General features: G+C 37.6%; 1 protein-coding gene across 10 annotated transcripts in view; it reads right to left on the bottom strand.

The window, feature by feature from the left end:
- AUTS2 (activator of transcription and developmental regulator AUTS2) overlaps positions 1–21,127 on the bottom strand; it is a 1,106,350-nt gene that overhangs the window by 593,749 nt on the left and 491,474 nt on the right. For 9 of the 10 annotated variants that reach the window (XM_074328460.1, XM_074328456.1, XM_074328458.1 and 6 more), the window contains exon 4: positions 16,036–16,071. The exons of the other annotated variant lie outside the window; for it this stretch is intronic. In XM_074328460.1, coding sequence (XP_074184561.1) covers positions 16,036–16,071 — 36 coding nt within the window. The remainder of the gene's footprint in view (positions 1–16,035; positions 16,072–21,127) is intronic. 10 annotated transcript variants of the gene reach the window in all.

Below are 21,127 nucleotides of genomic sequence, written 5' to 3'. Positions count from 1 at the left end.
CTCCTAATGCCAAGAGTCTGCTGGGCTCCAGCTGGTACCACTAGGCTCCCTCTACCCAGCATGGAAGCCTGAAACACTCTCAAGACAGCAAGCTGGGACAATCATAGGAATCATTACATTAATTTACTGTCCCTCAAGGACCACTGTCCTTTATTACCTTATATCCAGTGTCTTGCAAACTTATTTTGTGTATTTTTTTTTTTTATTATCTCTGATGAGATAGTAAATTCAGTCCCTGTTACTCTATATTGGCTGAAAGCCCAAATTTCTTCATAAATATTTTAGATATCTTACCATCACCAGGCATATTATGAACTAATTGTATTGACTCTAAGTATCATAAAAAGATATTTTTCTTTAGTCACTGCTGCTTTATCCACAGAAACTAAAACAAAGGCAGGAACAAATCTGTTGAATTATGAGTAAGAATGACAATGTTAACTACAACTGTAACACAGAAAAGGTTGTATAAAAAATGTGCCAAAAATTAAGTGTGGATTTCTATCCTTAAAACACTTAAAACAACAGAAATTATGATTTGTTCATCATTTTTGTCTATTGCTGTCTTTTAAGCTCAAATAACAGAATTTTGTGACCACTGAGAAGGAAAACATCTCTTTGCAATTTGAACCAGAGAGAGAAAAAGAGAGAAAGAGAAGGGGAGAGAGAGAGAGAGAGAGAGAGAGAGAGAGAGAGAGAGAGAGAGAGAGAGATTTAGTTTCTGTGTTTACTCTTGACCTTTGGCTGAAATTTTAGAATTGGAGTTGTGAACTCTTCCTCTGTGTGTCTATGTGTTTGTAACTTCTGTAACCTTTCAATGAGTGTGCAATGTTTTTCTACATCCAGATGGTATTAATAATAAGATTATAAAGTCTCTAAAATTAAAATAATTTTGTTCTAAATAGGCTACTGAGTATAAATAATGGCTAATGTAAAGAAAATATTTCTCAAATATCCAGAAAGCAAGGAAATTAAATTTCCAGTACTTTAAATGCAGTAGATTTAAAAAAAATTTTTCTTACATAAACCAACTCAGAAAACATTTATGAACCCAATTCACATAACTTATGTAAAATTCTGCCAAACAATATTAATTTAATAAAATTTGGTTTAATAAAAATAGATATGTATTTTCTGATTTGTAAGTGTTAAGTATAATACAAGTGTGCATTTTAATTCTGCTTGGAATGTTATTCCCAAATGTATACAGGTTTACTCATCAAATAAGCTAACATTATTTCCATTTCATGTTTAAGATTATGAAAAACGTAAATTTGATGGAATTGAATCATTATGAACTTTATTTCAACAGGAATCATGTTTTGTAGTTAGCTTAAACATAATTTCCAAGGTCTTTAAGTAACTTAAAACCTTGAACTAATATTAAATTATGTAAGGAATATTTATTCATTACCTAGGCCATATGTAATTAATTGCTTACTAATCCTAATTTTAAATGTATATGCTTTTGGTTTTTATTTTTATAATCTATAGAGAGGCTCTATATTTCAGTCAAGTTAATGAATGTATTCATTTTTGCTACTTTATGAGGTTATATAAGAGATCTGTATGGCTGTAGAAAGTTAGTTATATTTATTCATGATCTCTGATACAATGCTACTATATGACAGGCAGTTCACAATTATCTGTCCCATCAGCTTTAGTTACTTTAGTTGAAAGTTATAACATAGGGAGTTGATACTATATTTAAGAACAACAGTTTCTAAGAAATATAACTCTGCATGTTATAACTCTATGTGCTTCTGTGTTTTCAAGGAAAAGAACACTTTTGCCCTTAAAGCAGTGGTTCTCAAGATTTCTGGTCTCTAGACACCCTTAATCTTAAAATTTATTGAGGACCACAATGAGCTTATTTTGTGTGTGCATGTGAGTGTGTGTGTGTGTGTTATAACTATCAATATTTACTGTCTTGAAATTTGAAACTGAAAAAATTTAAATGGTTATTTACTCATTCATTTCTAACTAGTAATAATTAACATGTGGCACATGAACAACATATTAGTAATATTATAAAATTAGTTCTGACTTTTTATGGACCCCTGCCGCCCACCCCATGATCAGTCCTGAGGTAAAGTGTCAGTTTGTTCCAGAATGTGAAAGAGCATAATGAGGACAAAACTTGAAAAGTGAATTTGATTTGCATTAGTTTGTAATAACTAAGTCTGAAAAGCAATGAAATGTATTCAGATCTTGCCAAAATCTGTTCAGTTCAGCTTGTTGCCTTATAATTTTGTCTAAGTTTTTTTTATTACTTTTTTTTTTTTGGCAAGCCACAGTGACAATCAAATTTCCTTTTTGGTTATATTATTCTTGATAGAAGTTCTCATCAAGATTTTCCACTTTTAAAAATTATAAGTGATTGATTAACCACATTTTACACATAACTTTTTGTTTTACTTTGATGATTCCTAGAAAGCTCTGCATTCAGCAATAAGCTAAGCCAGAGCTCTGGACTTCAACAAAGAAGGACTGTGTCGTACTCCACGTAAAGCACTATACCAGGCACTTCAAATAACTAAGACTTCGAAGAAGATGCTCTTGTGTACAGACTCCTGATGTCGCTGCTTTAACAACGTTAAGACCGACCGGTGGGCTGAGTCAGGATATCCAGAATGCTTTTTAGTTGAGAAGCGGATGAATTCATGAAATTAACCCAAGATCCAGTGGATCAAGAATGAATTTTACAGAACGAAATGAACTGATGAGGGTTCATCAGTGGTTGATTTGTTTGGAATATCATTGATAATTTATTTTTCAATTACATTTGACATTCAAGATAATTTTAAATTAATTTTTCAGGTGTACAGCATAGTGGTTAGACATTTATATAATTTACCAAGCGATCCCTCCAATCAGTCCAGTACACAGCTGGCACTATACATAGTTGTTACAGTATTAACATTATTCCCTATGCAGCACTTTACATCCCCATGACTATTTTGTAACTACCAATTTGTACTTCTTAATCCCTTCCTCTTTTTCACCCAGTCCTCCAACACTGTCCCACATCTGACAACAAACTGATTGTTTAAATGTACTATTTTCTGTATATATAAGGAAGCTATTTCTTTTTTTTCTTAAGTTATCTATAGTATAAAAATTTAGTCATTTTTCTTTATAAACTGAAATATTTTAAAGATTCTTATTCTCATTGACTCCCCACCCCCCCAGAATTCAGAAAGTAAGTCTTCTTACTTTTCATGGCTATATAGTTATTTGCATAGGTTCAATCAGAATTGGTCTTCCTGTTTACCAGGATACACTTGGAGCAATTCCAAGACATTTTCTGAAACACTGTATTTGAGAGGTGATGCTAAATTAATCAGATATGAATAGATACTTTTAAGGAATTAAGGCTGAGTTTATAGAGCTATTACTTAAAAAATCTTCCTAGAAAAACTAGCCTGGTACCCTGCTAACAGGGTCCAGCAGAACAAATAGGAAGGAAGATCACTTCCTGGCAGGCCACCTTGGGATATTTTGGGGAACTTTAAGAAGGAAGAAATTCAAACAAACATACAAATATTGGAGGTGGTAGACAGAGTTTCTTGAGTTTGACTTTCTAGCCTCAAGAGAGCAAACAGTATAGATTTCTAAAAGTACAGTATAAGATTTTTTGAAACCATCCGAAATAGTGAACTTAAAAAGGCTTATATATAAATTTGACACTCTTGCTGTACCCATGTAAATAATCCAACGAAAGCTACCTTTCTTTGTGACTATTTTTGATCAAATGAGAAATTTTGTGCTTCAAGGCAAAACGGTGCATTTTCTACGGCATACTCTTCAGCATTATGTTTTTCTGATTCCATGGGAGGTAATTTCCAACTCTGTAAGTTGCAGATACGTGACAACAATGCAAAATAATTACTGTCTGTATCGAACAAATTCTGTCCTGTCAGGTAGAGGTTCAATTGACTTCCCCTCAAAGCCAGTTTTGTGTCCATAAATTCATTTCAATATTCCTCAGCTATAATTGTGCCTGTTCTTTGTATTCTCCTTTGAATTGATTATAGCATCTGCCAAGTTCAATCATTAGTAAATAATACCTTTAAAACATGATTATTTTATAATGTAGAAAGTCATAATTTTACCTTTGCTTTGAAAACCATCTTTTAACAAACTCATCAACTTTACAAAACTTTAATTCCCTAGGCTTTTATATTTCTATCTACAAATACTCTTGGATTATTTCTTTATGTTCAGGGTTGTTACATTTGAACCTCTTATTTGTTTAGTTCTCTGAAAGCATTCCACTGTCACAGACAAATTATCAGTCATAAATAATGTTTATATTCCAAAGTCTTCATTATGTGCAAATGCAGACTCCATTCAAAAATAATAATAAAGAGGTGGTTTTGACAGGCACCTTCCTACATATATGGATACATCCACCCTTTTAAATTTTTAAATAGAATTGTGTCACTATTCCAAAATTGCACACAGGCTTTATCTAGGCTCGGAAAACCATGGGTGATCTTTGTAAGAGGCATAGGTTTCTTCCAAAATATTAAAAGTGAGCTGTGTATATAGAGAACCACAGAGCACTGCGTTTTCATGACTTGAAACTGAAACCCTAAGAAGCAGAAGGCTTTATATGTGACAGCTTAAATGCTTGTAATCAAACTAATTGGTAGTACGATGACCTGAAATGAGCTTAAAAGCATACAATACAGATTTAGCAATCCCTAAAGAGACTCTTTATTTTTCAGGCTCACGTTTTGCAATTTTATCATGTTATAGAATCAAATAGGGTTGGGGAAAGGAAAGCAGAAAAAAGGAGAAAAGGAAAAATACATAAATAATTCCATTGCTTCAAAAGGGTAAATGAACCAAGAATGAGCCTATATCTGAATGCTGGAAAAGAGTAAAACAAGTTAAAACGTAATAAAATTAGCATAATGAATGGAATTGGGGTAAAAACATTTAAAAAGCTATCTTTTGCTTTTTTAGAAACTTTGTGTACATTGAAATTGAGAGGTTAAAAAACACAGATTCTATTTCCAAAAAAGTAATTTAATATAAATAAAACTTGCTGGGCAATTTTCTCAAATAGAGGAGTAACTGGACCCATGAACGTACTTCTAGCAAGAACCAATGCAGTCTTCTTCCTGCTCTTCCCAAATGAAAGCACCCTACCCAGAAAGTAATGAAAGTCTTCACATACATAATTACGACAAAGTAACTGTGACAGAAAAATGATCAAGTAAAATGAAAGGTCAGATTTAATAAATATCTAAATGAGTGCTAAAAAAGTTATACTATAGTAAGGAAAGGGAGAATGCAAGTAAAATCTGCTAACACAAGTGTGCTTTTAATTAAATCAAGTGGTAATTACAACTGCTGAGGTTACTGTCAAATTACATTATGCATATGTATAACTAAAACCCATGAACATGTGTTCAGCTGACTCCTCCAGACTCTCTTGAGAACTTTGTTATAAATCAATGCTTCTGTTTGTCCAGGGATAAGGGCCCTGAAAGTGATAGTTTTGAAGAGCAAAAACTTTCCCAGGAATCAGTACCCTTCTAAATAACACATGGGTCAAGAAAGAAATCTCAAGAGAAACTTTAAAATATTTTGAAATAAATAACAATGAAAATAGAACTTATCAAAATTTGTCTGATGCAGCAAAAGCAGTGCTTAGAGGGAACTTTATAGCACTGAGAGCATACATTAGAAAAGAAGAAAGATCTAAAATCAGTAATCTATGCTTCCACCTTAGGAAAATGGGGCGGGGGGGTTGGGGAAAGAGCAATTTAATACTAAGTAAGCACAAGAAAAGAAATCATAAAATTAAAGTAGGAATCAATGACATTGAAAACAGGAAATCAATAAAGAAAACTCAATAAAACCAAAAGCTGTTCTTCAAACAGATCAATAAAATCAATAAGCCTCTAACTAGGCCAAACAAGAAAAAAGAGAGAAACACAAATTACTAATATCAGAAATGAAAGAGGGACATCACTGCAGATCCCATAGACATTACAAGGATAACAAAGGAATATGAAGATATACCACAAATGTGATACCTAGATGAAATAGATCAATTCCTTGAAAGACACAATCTGCCATAGCTCACACAAGAAGAAACAGATAATCTGAAGAAGCCCGATTAAACAAATTGTATCAATAATTATCTTCCAAAAGAAAAAACACCAAACTCAGATGGGCTCACCAGTGAATCCTGCCAAATGCTTAAGGAAGAAATTACACCAATTCTCTACAATTTCTTCCAGAAGATAGAAAATACTACCTAACTCATTCTATGAGGCCAACATTACCTTAATTTCAACATCAGACAATACATAAGTAGAAGACATTAGAAGGAAAAAAACAACAAAAAACTACAGATCAATATCTCTCACAAACATAGATGGAAAACTCTTCAATAAAAGATTAGCAAATCAAATCCAATAATGTAGAAAAAGATTTATACATCATGATAAAGTAGAATTTATCCCAGGAAAGCAAGGTTGATTCAACATTCAAATATAAATTAATGTAGTCTATCACATCAGCAGGCCAAAGAAACAAAATCACATGATCATATCAATGGACACAGAAAAAAGTGTTTGACAAAATCTAATACCCACTCAAGATAAAAAGTTTCAGCAAACTGGGAACACAGGAGAACTTCCTAACCTTAATAAAGAACATCTACAAAAAGCCTACAGCTAACATCATACTTAATGGCGAGAAACTCAAAGATTTCCTGTTAGATCAGAAAGAACAAAAGGTTGTCCCTTCTCCCCACTGTTTTCCAGCATAGTACTGGAATTCCTAGCTAATGCAATAAGAAAAAGAAATAAAAAGTATACAGATTTGGAAGAAATAAAATTGTCTTTGTTTGCAAATGACATGATTGCCTATGTAGAATATCGGGAAAAAACCCTCCTGAACTGATAAACAATTAAAGCAAGGTTGAAGGATACAAGACTCATATACAAAAGTCAATTACTTTCCTATATACTAGTAAATAAGGTAGAATTTGAAATTCAAAACATATGATCGTTTACATTAGCACCCCTAAAAATGAAATATTTATATGTTATGAATCTAACAAAATATGTACAAAATTTATATGGGAATAACTACAGAACTCTGATGAAAGATATTAAAGAACAACTAAATAAGTGAAAAGATATTCCATGTCCATGGATAGGAATATTCAATATTGGCAAGATGTCAGTATTTTCCAATTTGATCTATAGATTCAATGTAATTGCAATCAAAATCCCAGCAAGTTATTTTCTGACTATTGACAAACTGATTCTAAAGTTTCTATGGAGAGGCAAAAGACCCAGCATAGCCAACTCAATGTTGAAAGAGAAGAACAATAATCAACTATGACTACCCAACTTCAAACTCATTATAAGTGTCAAGTGGCATACTTATTACTTATCTATAGTAACCAAGACACTGTGGTATTGGTGAAAACAGACAGACAGATCAATGTACCAGAACTTAGAGCTCAGGAATAGACACATTTATTCCATCAGTCTTGCCACTTTCTGAAGTAGTTCTGGAATTCCTCTTTTATGAGTGTCTAGTTGTACTGTCGTGGCTGCCTCAATGTCCTGAATCACTTTGACTTTGGGAAAGAGCCAGAAGTGGCAAGGTGCCAGATCCGGAGAATAAGGTGGATGAGGACATGCTGTAATGTTTTTACTTGACAGAAATTGCCACGTACCAGAAGTGATGTGTGACACGGAGCATTATCATGATGGAGGATGATTTATGGCACACTTTAAAACACACCTTCTCTCAACCGTAGCTCACACCCAACTAACTGCACCAAACAAGTTGAAACTTGTCACACAGTTACTAAGGTTTGATGCACTGCTTCCCGTATTGAAGATCCCTGCTTTTCCGTAGAATGGCACTCAGCAACAGCATTCACCGTATTTGTTGATCACAACGGAAAAGCTCCATGTCACACATCACTTCTGGTACAGCAATTTCTGTCAATTAAAAACATTACTGTCCTCATCCACCTTATTCACCATGCGACTTCTGGCTCTTCCCCAAAGTCAAAATGACCATGAAAGGTAACATTTTGAATCGATTCAGGTCATCAAGGCAGCCATGACAGTGCAACTAAAGGCACTCACAAAAGAGGACTTCCAGAACTGCTTCAAAAAGTGGCAAGAATGATGGGATAAATGTGTTTGAAGCAAAGGGGAGTCTTTTGAGGGGGATTAATGGCAATGTGTCTTCTACTGTAAGTAACTTTTTTTAATTTAAACACTCGCCATATTTTTTGATCACACCACATATAGGTCTATTTTAATTAGCAGATTGAAAGCTGGCAATTTAGCAACATATATGAAAATAATGTAACTATATTATGCCTCTGCACAAAATGCAGCTTAAGGCTTCCATTTTGGTCATATGCTCAGCTGTTTAATATTTGATTAGAAGAATATGTTAGATTCCCCAATTTCCTTTGCTTCTCAGAATGTTTTAGTAGTAATGCTCCGTCGTTCAGAGAAATCAGGTTTTCATATCACAGAACTAGTTTTCTACAAAGTTATTTTAGAAATATATTTTAAATAAATTCTAAAGGAACCAAATTTCTTGTCTCCTTTGTGTTTAGAGTTGAAATGCTGACTTTCCCTGATTTTGTCTGGACAGGTTAAAGCCCTACTTTTCTTTAGCCAAGTCAAGCCTATTTCTCACCAAGGTAAGACAAAGTGGGTTATTCATAGGATCCTCTTGCAAAAGGTAAAATGTGAATGTTCTCTTTAGGAACTAAAATGGAAATGCAGAACTCTTGGGAGTAATTAGAGAAATACAACACACGTGGGCTTAGATGAGCTCTTGGTGGGTCTCTGTAATGCTGCCTACATGATCCAGATTCTCCCCAGCTTCACTCTGCGGTAGTCCAGCTGTACGTATAGCCATTTGTTGGTCTCGGCAAGATTTCATGGGATGTGATGAACATGTGAAATATTAGGAGTACACTAGGAACCACAGCTGCTACACCTTGCTACATTTTTCATGGTGCCTGAAAATCTGAGGCCACTGTACACAGCAGCACACTGAGACAGGAAACACTACAACAGTCTGGCTCTATCACTCCACTGCAGGTCTGCTAGCACATTCCAGTTTAGAAGCCCTGACAGGCAGTTGTCACTTCTGGCAGTGCTCTACTCGAGCACGGCAACAATCTGGATTTATTACCAGGAGGTTGTCAGTAGAGACGAGTAATTTGTTCTCCCTACGTTTTGTTTTGTTTTCACCCTGCAAACCACATTTCAGAGATTTCAGAGCAGAAATTAAGTGTAGTATAAGGCAGATCCCTCTAACATGACTATTACTGAAGATAATTACTACAAGAAAATTGGAGATCATTCATTAGCCTAGTAAGTAAATTAAGGTTTGTTAACAGTGATTTGTATGCCAATCCTTGGTAACTGTGCTGGTCTTTTCAAGTACATGTGTAAGGGACCTGACAGTTTCTTAACTGTGCTATATGTTGTCACCAGGATGCTTGTCACCAGGGTGCTTTTGTTAAAACAACACTGTATTTTAAATGGATAAACATTTTTACAAGAGCAAAATGCATTTTAAATGTTTGGCTTCTGAAGTCAAGTGCTGGGAGATAAGTGAAGTGTCTCAAACCATCTACACCTCCAATAACTCTTGTGTACTGCTAAAGCTGACTACAGGAAAATGTGACACTTGGAGTTAAAATAGCACTTTTCATTTTTAACAAGCCCCAGTTGTGTTTTTTAACCTCTTTTCAAATGATACTCTTGGTGTTTCACCAAGCTATAAGTTTCTTAGGCAATGGATTGGGAGGCATCTAATTTACAATTCCAGGAAAAATATTTTTTAAAGCAGTTAAGCGAAGAAGTGAGTACTTTGATTTGAAAGATGCTGAATGACCCCCATAAAACTCCAGGCCAGTTAAATCTATCAAAGGCTACGTGAGTACTCGGAAAAAAGCCCAGGATTTGACTGCCCATGGCTCAGTTTATATAGCTCATAGCAACTAATTCCACATTTCTTCAATTTGGAAATCTCTAACAAGAAGACAACCTTCCTTAAAGCCAGTATCAGGAAAAGAAAGAAAAGAAAACTGGAAATAAAGTTCCTCTCTGAATTCCATGGTGTGACCTGTCCGCTCACTCAGGGATTGCCCACACACTATACTGCATCAATGTTAAGACCAACAGAATGTGCTAAGTATGGGACAGAAGAGCCCACAGCCTCCATATTTCTAAGCGCTAATCCTAACTGAATAACGTACTTGTAACACATAAACCATCTCCTTCGGACTCACCCAACTTCCTCCCTGGCTTTGTTCCACATTCCCCGTAATTAACCAACCTAAGTGTGGCTTTTTCCCAGAAACATGATACAGTCAAACCATCTCCACACTATAATGCTATTTCTCTGTGCTCTTATCTTTGTTGTCCCCTAGGCCTCAAATTCTGTTCTGCCTTTTCTTTATCTGTTGAAGATTTGAGCCTCCAGCAAATTTTGCACAACTGAAGCCTCTTACAGTTAACTGACCCTAAAAGACAGTCCCAAGTGCTCTACTTACACTTCTCACAGGACTGATCAGTTTGCCTTGTATCACATTCAACTATGTACCTGGCCTTGAGGGCCAAGCTTACACCTTAATGATCTTAAGAACTTAGAGGAGATGTTTAATACATCCTTGAGAATTAAAGTGAATTGACTCCCCATCTGGTGAGCTGTTATCCAACTCAGCTTTTGCCAATGAATCCAAACACCCAATAAAAACTGGAGATCGCTGAGGAATGGAATTTTGATTTTAAAAAATATTTTCATTTTAATGGAAACTTGTCAGTAAATAATGACCAATAATTCGTTTAATTAAGCATTCATTCTGAGTTAATTACTAATAAATATAAATGTTAGAGGCTTATTTGAGGGACATGTTAAAAACACTCAGCATTATCTATCTTAAAGATAAGAATTCAGCAATTGATGAATGAATCCTCTCTCAGCATCACCGGCAAGTACTAGCAGGTGGGGAGGAGGAAGATTTTCGTCTGTTTTGGATGGGGCTGCAGCCAAGGCCACGTTGACGAATCTGAACTTCTAAAGTTAAAACCCACAGAAATATTATAAATAATGTTAGGTTCTCTGTAGAGCCCAATTCCTCTTATTTAAATACAATGTGTCCAAAATGTTTAAAAATATCACAAAGGAAGGAAAAGGATGGGGTTTAGGGAACACTACATTCCTTGAGGGGGGGGGGGGCACGGGTGGCCCATCACCTAGAATAGTACCTGACAGAGAAGGTATTTTTTTGCCTTTTGATACTCATTGAAAGACAAAAAGTCAGAAGTGTCTGTTTAAAGAAAAGCCTAGTCCATCAAATAAACAACTGTGCTAAAAATCTTTTGAAAAAAACTCATTCCACTTTCACCTAACAGTAAAATCCACTTAAAGATTTTAAAAAGAAGCAAGTATGGTTATATAAGATACCACAGATCAATTTTGAGAATTATACAAATTACGGCAAAGAAAAACTGGAGATATTTCAAGGGTCTAGACTCGAAACCTTAGACCATGACAAGGAACTGAAGTGCTTTAGGACCCTGCAACTAGCTGGACAGCCGCCGGCCAGTACTGGGCTCAGCACCACCCACGCAACCTCTGAAGTACTTCAGCGGCACAAACCGCCTTGGAGACATGTGCCACCGCACGATTCCCGTTAGCATGTACTGCGGCCATTTTAGACACTCAGTGGAAGTGCCATGTTTCCCTGAAAAACAAGACCTAACCGGAAAAGAAGCCCTAGCAGGATTTCTCAGGAAGACATTCCCCGAACATAAGCCCTAATGTGTCTTTTGGAGCAAGGCTTAATATAAGACCCGGTCTTATTTTTGGGGAAACACGGTAGGTTGGTTTCCTTGATAATCTTAAAGCATGTACATTGCTAGGTATGATCCAAATGAGGAGGATGAAAATTATTAGCTGAGAACCATGAAGAAAAATCTCTGGATCACTGGAGTTTACAAAAGCAGGATCCAAGCTATGGGCCTCAGACACTTAAATTCAAACCTGGAAGAAGCCTGAAAAGCAGCCAGAGCAGCAAGCAGGACATGTCGTCTGAATAAAGGAAGGCTTCTGCCTTAGAGCAGGGATGCAGGTCAGCCTGACAAGTCACCCACCATTCCCCACCGGTAGATCGCAACTACTGGCATACGGAGTCAAGTGCTTGTAAAGAAGGAGTCCAGGCCTTTCCTGGGCCCACTCACCAGACCACTGGCAACCATGAGACGTGTTCACTGGCCTTCTCACTCTGCTGCCCTCAGTTACTTCGTTCAGGCTTCCCAGGGCACCCACATTTCCTTTTGGTGTCAGAGAGCAGCAAACATGTGACACAACCTCACAGAACTGGGACATGTCAAACAGGTCTTTCTTAACCTCCCAGCCCAACCCTAAGGGCTATTGGGCTATTAGCCGCTTTTAAATGCCTCAAGTCTGCGGAAAAAAATACATAATTTTTACAGACAAAGTTCTACAATGTTCACTGTAGGATGCAGCCTACAGAAAAGTTCATTCCAACATTATCATGAGCACAGAGACCACAGAGAATAAATTCCATATTGCTTTATATCTACATCTAGAGTAAATTGGTACACCCTGCCCAAATACAAAATCCTAGGCTCCTCAGAAAGCTACAAGAAGATTGCAGTGAAAATAAAATATTCCTATCCTACAGTGACAAATTACAAAACTTATTTTTGTGTCATTAATTTCTGGTACTTATTCTCTATTATCACAGCATTACAAGCCATTTAATGAGAATGAATTTTTTCCATCACACACTACAGTGGGAATAACAGAAGACAACATTTATTAGTTGCTATTATTGAGTGTTGTTCTGTGTACATTAAATATCGTAACTCATTTAATATTCACAACTCTATTAGGTAGGTACACACGATGAAACAGGAGAGGTATTCGATACCCTGCCAAAGGACAGATCACTGGTCTTCAGATCATTCTGTGTCTAAGCTGATTATCCACTATGCATAATAAACTTCAAATACATGTATGAGAAGAGAATATAGCCATAAACATTAAAATTGAAATGAAAACAAGTTCACTGCATTACCATTAAAAAAAAAGAAAAACCTTACACACTCCAACACGTTTTGCTCCTCTTGCAAAAAAAAAAAAAAAGAAAGAAAGAAAGAAAGAAAGAAAAGAAAAGCAAATAGATTCCAAGTAGTCTATACTTCCAATTATATTTAGAATATGAGCTGGGCATGATTATGTAATGAATATATATGTGTCTGTGTCTCTGTGTATATAACACCCACATCATTCAAAAGCTCCCCAAAATGTGAAAAGTTTGTTCCAATCCTTCTCTATTTTGCCTACTTTAAGCATTCTTTGCAATATGCTTATGTAAATACTCATTTTTAGCTGCTGTTCTCATTTCTCAAATCTTCAGCTTATAAATGGTTGGAAAAGTGACAGACCTAAGCAGACATCTTTGGAACACAAACCCAAGGAGATACAAACAAATACAACTAGATCAAAAACAAAGGATTCTTCTTCAAAGCCTTTAACTTACCACTACTGATGAATGAAAAGAACTGAAAGTAGAATATACTGAATGTGGATAAGGGTGTGTGTGTGTGTGTGTGTGTGTGTGTGTGTGTGTGTGTACACACGTGTACATGCATATACGTGGGCGGGTGTCTATTTTACTAACACACACGATAATCAGCATTTTACCTTAGTTTACTAAAAACTCCATAGAAGCATAAAAATCTAAATGCAAGATTCTGAAGTCCAAGCAATATTTGAAGAGTGTTTAAGAAAACAGTTCCACGTTGTTAAACCAATAGGTGATACCTTCAGTTTTCCTAAACATGAATTCACATTACGGTTCAATTGTGTTAATACCTCATTGACTGCAGGTGATTTGCCTCCGTCCACACTTCAGAGAGGCGCTGAAGAGGATTAAGGATAGAGTAAAAATATCACCATTCTACTTACCTGACGCTGAGCCTTCATTACAGACATAAGATTATGATAACATCACACATCATAAAGCACAGTGCACATAACATGTTACCATGAAAATACTATAAGTTATGAATATACTACTTCCACTTACAAGTGTGAAACTCACTAATGTTGAAGTCAGAACCTGAAATTAAGTATTATATGTGACAGTGATGGAATGAAAACCAAACCAGAAGACACTTCTTGATGAGGACTTGGCAATCATATCAATAGATTTTGCACGTTGATAACATAATGATCCCATTACTGGAAACACATTCTAAGTAGAACATTTTTGCCACAGTTGAAAGCTGAATATACATCTGGTATATATCTTCTCCATGTGAGTTAATATTACAGATGTTCTTATGTAAGCAAAATAATACTAAGAATAATTTTACCAAAATAAGGAAAAATTTTTATACTCATCCAACACTGTGTGTGAGAATTATTTCAGATTCATAATTGCAGATTCTTTACTCATAATGACGTATTGTTAGAGAATAAAAATAAACATTTCTAGAATTACGAAAAAAGTGACCAAAAGTATAATAAAAATCTCAATGTTTCTAGAGATGACTTTCTTCGTTCAGGGTGATCAAACTGACATTTGAAACATAGAGAATGTTCAGTCTAGAAGTGGTCAAGGGCTAAGTTACTGGCTTTGGCCTTGTTCTGCTCAAGAAAGCACAGAGGGAGAATGTAGCTTTTGGAAAGAGAACAGAAATTGGCAGGCTCCAGACTTTACTTGGAGCATCTCAACCCACATCCAGCCGGCTGTGAAGAGATGGCAGATGGGATTGCTTCTGTTATTTCCACTGCTGAAGCATCCTGTTTGTCTCTGCAAGCATGAATATTCAGCCATAATAAAGAGCAAGGATAAGTGTGCTGGCTCTATTAGGTAGGTACCAAAAAAATCTTTATCCCTTTTCTCCTATCACAGATTAAGACCAAAAAAAAAAAAAAAAAAAACAACACTTACAAAATATCACTTCTGCCAAGCTTGAAAAAGGCTTATTATTCAATGAAATGATGCTGGTTTTCATCTATTTAATGTAAATGTATGGAAAGAAATGTGTGGGCAAAGAAAATCGGAGTAATTAGCATATTAGAGAACAATTTACAGGCGACTAAACTGAATCAGTAATTATTTTCTGCTTTATTTTATTTTCATGATTTCATAATTTCCTAGAAAATGCTGAGCGGGCATTAGTGTATCAGTGTTCATCTTTCTGAACACAAATCAGATTCCTCTAAATACCACAACAAAGTTCTATACACTGTGTTAGCCCGTGTGTAAGGAAAGCCTAGTTGTAATTCTACATCTTAAAAAGGATTATTGAATCCTAAAAGGGTAAATAGCTATAAATAAAAGAAATGAAGTGACTGTCTTTCTATGAGAAATACTGTGATAATCCCTAAGATATGTTCACCATCCCCATCCCTTCCATAGGACAGAGGAAAGTCTAGAAATAAAATAATACATCTATATTTGCTAAAATGAGTTTAATGATGCTGAAAGGAAATATAAAGCCCACCTACCCAGACTGTGAGGGAAAACATCCATTAAAACTTCACCTCTCATCAAAATTAAAAAAAAAAAAAAAAAAAAAAGTGATTCATTGTATATGTGGGAAAGTTCTTCAAGAGATTTTAAAAGTGAATAAACACCTCAAAGAATAATACGAGATCCATCCTCCACATGACACTTCTCACTGTTATGTAGGAAAGGTGGCAGGAGCCAATCAGGCATCCCTGTGCCCCCTTCTGCTGCCAGGTAACGCGTCTCAGGCTCACTAAGGGAACCAGAAAGATGTCTCAGGCTCACTGAGGGTCCCTTGGGCCCAGCAAGTTATTTATTTTAAAAATGAAACAATTCTTAATAAGAGGATGGATATCAGCCTGTTCTTTAGGCCTGAGAGGGGACCTCTTAGGTGTTTTCACGTCCTAATGAGCATACATTAGAGAAGCAAGGCACACATGTGGAAGTTGAGATAAACTTACGAAGTAGCCTGTTCCCAAGCTGGAAGGAGCTGAACTCTGCAATAAAGCATAAAGACAAAGTGGAAAATCAGCGATGGTTTTTAACACGTTCCAATCCACACAGCTCATTACCAGCCCTTTGCAAGCTTTTCATCACTACATCACATCACCAGTGTATGCTGCCCCTTGTCATCTGCTCCTGATACAAACACCGTATTGCTTAATTTTCCCCTTTACATCTCTCAACAACTCAGAGATGCTAACGTGCTATTTACTGAATTCCGAGCCTCTGCGGTGGACGTAATTGCCAATTTATTTGACAGGCAGCTGGGTAATGAATTAATGATGGCATTTCACCCTGCACTGAGACTAAACAGACACACGTCAGCCTGCCTCCCTAACTTGCTGACATTCAATGGCCTGGTCTCGAGCTCCTCGGCTGTGCGGCCGCAAAGGGGCAGGCAAGAGGAAAAAGCTCAGGCTGACTTGAAAAGAAAAAGCCCAGTGGGTTTGGATGACTTTTCCAATGTATGACCTACTTGCCAGTTTATTCCCTAAAGGCACCAGTTAGTACACACAGAGTGCTTTTCAAAAATGAGACATTTTGTAAACATAATTAGTAGACTAAAATGCAAAGAATGTGTGGGTAAAGGGAAGCAGGGAAAAGCAGCGTTTTAGTCAATGTTTCAAGTCCCAGGAATTATCAACCAGGGCTTCCCGGTTCTGACACACGGAGGCTAAAAACGGTACTTCTGTAAGGTCTACAGTGCACCACTTCTTGGTGAAGAAGGTGAAAACAGAACTTGGCTGTGTTTTAAATTTGCCTGTGAGTCTTTGTTGTATGTATGTTTGTTGCTTTTTTTCCTAATACATCTCATTACAAATTCTTTGAGCGTCCTCTTTGGGAAGAACAGAGGCCCCAGATAAGCTTGCAACAAACAATGCAAACGCTGAGGCAGCCTGCAGGTCTCCGCTCAGTGCCCCCCACAAGCAAGGCCCCCTCTGAGGAGCGGGGTCGGTCGCCCTTGCTGGACTGGCCTGACTTCTGCTCTGATGTCAGTGACTCAGTTGGCATCCAGCTCTCTACCCTCACGCCAGGCCCTGCTCTGCAAACTGCAGGGGCCAGGGGCCACCTGGTGCACCCAGCCTTGCTTCCTCAGAGCTCAGCACAGAAGCTTGCCCAGGATGCATGTAATCAGCATTTGTTCAGTGTATGTGTATGTAAAGGAAGGAATGGACTGTACAGAGGAAAATGGCTTAGGTGAATTCAGAATCTCAAAAAATGCAGTGGGTGTGATTCTTCTTGATTTTAACTGTTTCTGAGAAGGAAATGCAGTGCTGTAAGTACACAGCATTCACATCAAACAAGGGTAGTATGGTCCCGGCCACTCCTAAACGCAGCTCCCAAAGCAAAACTTCCTTCGCCTCAATGTTTCAGACCAGCTCAGGGGAGTAAAAGGCCGGCAGATGTGTGATCTCGCACACTGGACCTGGTTTTAAAAAATCCTGCTGCATTCCTGATCCCATAAATGGTGTGTAGGGAGATCCACAGTAGTCATGGAGACGGCTTTCACGCGGCGTTTAGTCACGTGACACATCACGTGCTCTCAGCACCCACAGAGGAAAGCAAAACCCGAGCAGGTCTCCCCCAGCCTGGGGTCATGCCTGGGAGGGAAAATCATTTTAGGATGAATTACTCAGAGAAAACGTGGAATTTGTTTATTTCAGGTTTTTTCCCCCTTCCTGCAAATGTATTTCATCCCAGAAGCAGAAGTACCCCTCCAAATGCACTTACCCACCCCCACATACATATCATCTTATTGTGCATATCAAAGGAAATTACATCCTTCAGGTCTCCGAAAGCTCTGTTAAACTCATTTTGCATATATATTGTACATTACTCAGGGAGCTGGGTGGAGAAGAGAGCTTTGTTGTGCATATTTGTTCTGGCTATTGTTTATGCAGGTCTGACTGAATGAGGGAACAGTGGGTATCATTTCAATTTCTGATGTCAACATCAAATTACTTATTTAATTTCATGCCTGGCGAAGCATTGTATAGCTACACGCAAAATCATTTCACTTCATTTGTTATGCTGTGTTTTCGTGGCGATTGGCTTGCCTTCCAACTGACAGCTTTAATTACGACATGAATTTGATTGCACTGCCGAGGAATTAACATAATGCAACAAAGCAGTTAAGGACCCTGCCTTCTAACACCCCCCACACCAGCACATACAGAGACACATGAAGAACACAAACACTAGTTCCTCATGGACATTAGAGTTCCATTGCAGTGTCAGCATTTGCCAGGAAGCGTACAGAACCTGAGTCAGACTACCCACATTTTCTAACCCACTCTGCTCACTTACTCTTTTTTCAATAGGCAGAGGTTTGTGACATTAAGTTCTGATTTCTGGACCTGGCTGAAAACTTTGTCGAAAAATTCTTCTAATCTACTTTGCCAAACCTCCATGGCATTGATGTTTCCACCCCTTACCCCTCTCTCCACCATATTTTTTCTCAGCCAACTGCCAGCTGCCTTCAATCATAGCTAAAAAATTTGAACAGAAACAACATCTCTGAAACAAAGAGATTCTCCTTGTCCAGTTCTACGTTTCCAGGACTCTGGCGGTGGCCTTGAGTTCAGTAGGTCACCATTCCCAGTTGCCAACAGGGTCTCCACCATTAGACAGGGAACAAGTCTGAGACCAGTAACAGCCCAGGAGTCAGTTGCACTGACAGCTCACAACACAAAGGCCCAGAAGAGTCTCGCTCATGTATGCCTCATCTAAGTCTGTATTGAAATACAGCTGCAAATATTGGATAACAGTAACATTTTTCCAAGTCAGAAATTCCATGAATACCCCAAACCATGGGCAACAACAGATTATGATACAAAAATGGAATAGATGTTTAGAAATAGCTAGTTATTGTTAGAAATGTGTTAGGTTATTCATTTATAGGTCAGCATTTAGGGATTGGTACTGCTTTCTCATGTTATAGAAAAAGAGACAGACAGCAAAAAGTAGAGGCCTAGGGAAACAGACAGGTTGGGGGTGTCCTGACCACTGAACCATTTGATGAAATAAAGTTGATTTCAACTTTTTGTATTTCTCCAGTCTATTTTTAATGAGAGGAGGGGTCTTCCATTTTTCTGGCTTAAAGAGAGAAGGCAAACTCTGGCCAAACTATATACCTAAAGTGGCCATAGAATCCAGAAAAGACTATGAGTCAAACTGAGGCTTGAAAAGAAGACGTTTGTAACAGGATATGTTTTAAAAATGGAACAAAAGCATTTGAAATAATACCACACACCCATGTTTAAGTAAATACCTCCCCTGAATAAAGAAAAAGGCTTCGTTCTTATTTCTTCAAGTAGCAGAGTTGCCAATTCATTCATATTTTCATGTACTAGGTAGAAACGAGAGGTATAGAGAAAACAGAGTAGGAGAAAATGTGTAGCAGTTTGCATGAGGAGACAAGGGTATGAAAAAGTGCCAGCCAGCTGGCTGCATGAGACATGATTTCCGGGCTCATTATAAGGCATCTCCTGTTTAACATGTTCTTTTCATTCTGCTGTGTTTTTTGCAGATTTGACCACTGCTCTAGCAATTGCTGCAAATTACCCACCTCGATCTCATTATGTTGCAAAGGAGAGCTTTCTTACAAACACACTGCCTCATTCTCCCAGCTACCATGGGCTGCGGGTACAGTAATAGGATGCGCAGCTGAAAGACATTTTCCAGGAGGGAGAATGATGCTACTGACATTCAAGTCTGCAAGTGGATATTCATTAAACCCTCATGCCACTCTTCCTCGCTGCCCCCCACCTGACTTGCTTTCTGTCTCTGTCACTAAGCTATCACTAAAGCTACTCATTAAACTCGTGAAGTTAACATTTCTGTGTTAACAGCTTACCTACAACAAGGGATTTCAAAATTGATTATCCATCTAAACTAGATGTGCTCCATTCATTAGAGATGTACACAGGGAGACCAAGAGGACCATCTCCGCTCCCTGAGCAGGAAACGGATGTGAGCTCCACGCCTAGATGAGACGTATGTTCTGAACCCAGGGCTAATTTAAATAGGATATTTAAAATTGTTCCACATCACCAATTGTGGCTGACATCCCTGTCTACCCACCTCCACTAATGCTGTTCTCTCTTGGGAGTAAGACGCAGAGGCATCACAGCCAAGTATAGGTCTTGCAAAGTTCACAAAACAAGCTCATTTATGGATTTTCCATAGCATTTTAGGAAACAATGACAATTAAAAGAACATGAAATCTTAAGACATGTGCCTTGGAAATAAGATTCCTAACAGCTGATAAAGACGCAAAACACTATATCTGAATGGGGAAATGAGCTCCTAGGAGAATTCAAGTAAAAATGGGTGGAGGGTAACAACTTGAAAAGAGCATCAGGCATGATGGATATGGTCACTTTCTACTTCAATTTCCCAACCTCTGTTATAACCCACTTCTAGCTGTCACTAGCTCTCATCCACACTCAACAGCTCCTTGGCTTATTTCACTGATTTCGTTCTTGCTCTCATTGTTATCTGCAGTTCTTCATATAAAAGGAAAAGCAAACAGTTTAAAGTAAAAATTATAACAACGTTGCTTTAACATCTTCCAGACACAGGCTTTTAAAATAATAACTTACAGTGGGATGAACAGTGTCTCTCTAAAGCTCACATCCACCAGGAGCCTCAGAATGTGGCTGAAGGCTAACCTGACCGGGCTTCAGTGTGCCTGGGCCATGGGCCTCAGGCACTCGGTCCCACATTGTGTTGGTGTTACTGTGAGGAGGATTTTGGATGAGTTTAACATTTCAACCCATACACTGAATAAAGCACACTGCTCCCAGCCCCACGTGGCTGGGCCTCATCCAATCAGTTTTATAAAACAAATATGATCACCCTCAGTATAAGAGGAAATTCCTCTGGCTGATGGCCTTCAAGCTCGGACAACAGTTTTTCCTGCTTTCAGACTCAAACTGAACCATCGACTCTCTCTGGGTGTCGAGCCTTCCAGTATGTGGCTGGAATCACACCCTCAGCTCTGCGGGTTCTCATGCCTTTGGACTAGGATGGCGGCTAAGCACCACC

This window comes from Rhinolophus sinicus, linkage group LG03 (assembly GCF_036562045.2).
Source record: "Rhinolophus sinicus isolate RSC01 linkage group LG03, ASM3656204v1, whole genome shotgun sequence".
NCBI lineage: Eukaryota > Metazoa > Chordata > Mammalia > Chiroptera > Rhinolophidae > Rhinolophus > Rhinolophus sinicus.
Note: the sequence above shows the minus strand (reverse complement) of the source record. Positions and strands in the feature narration are given on the sequence as shown.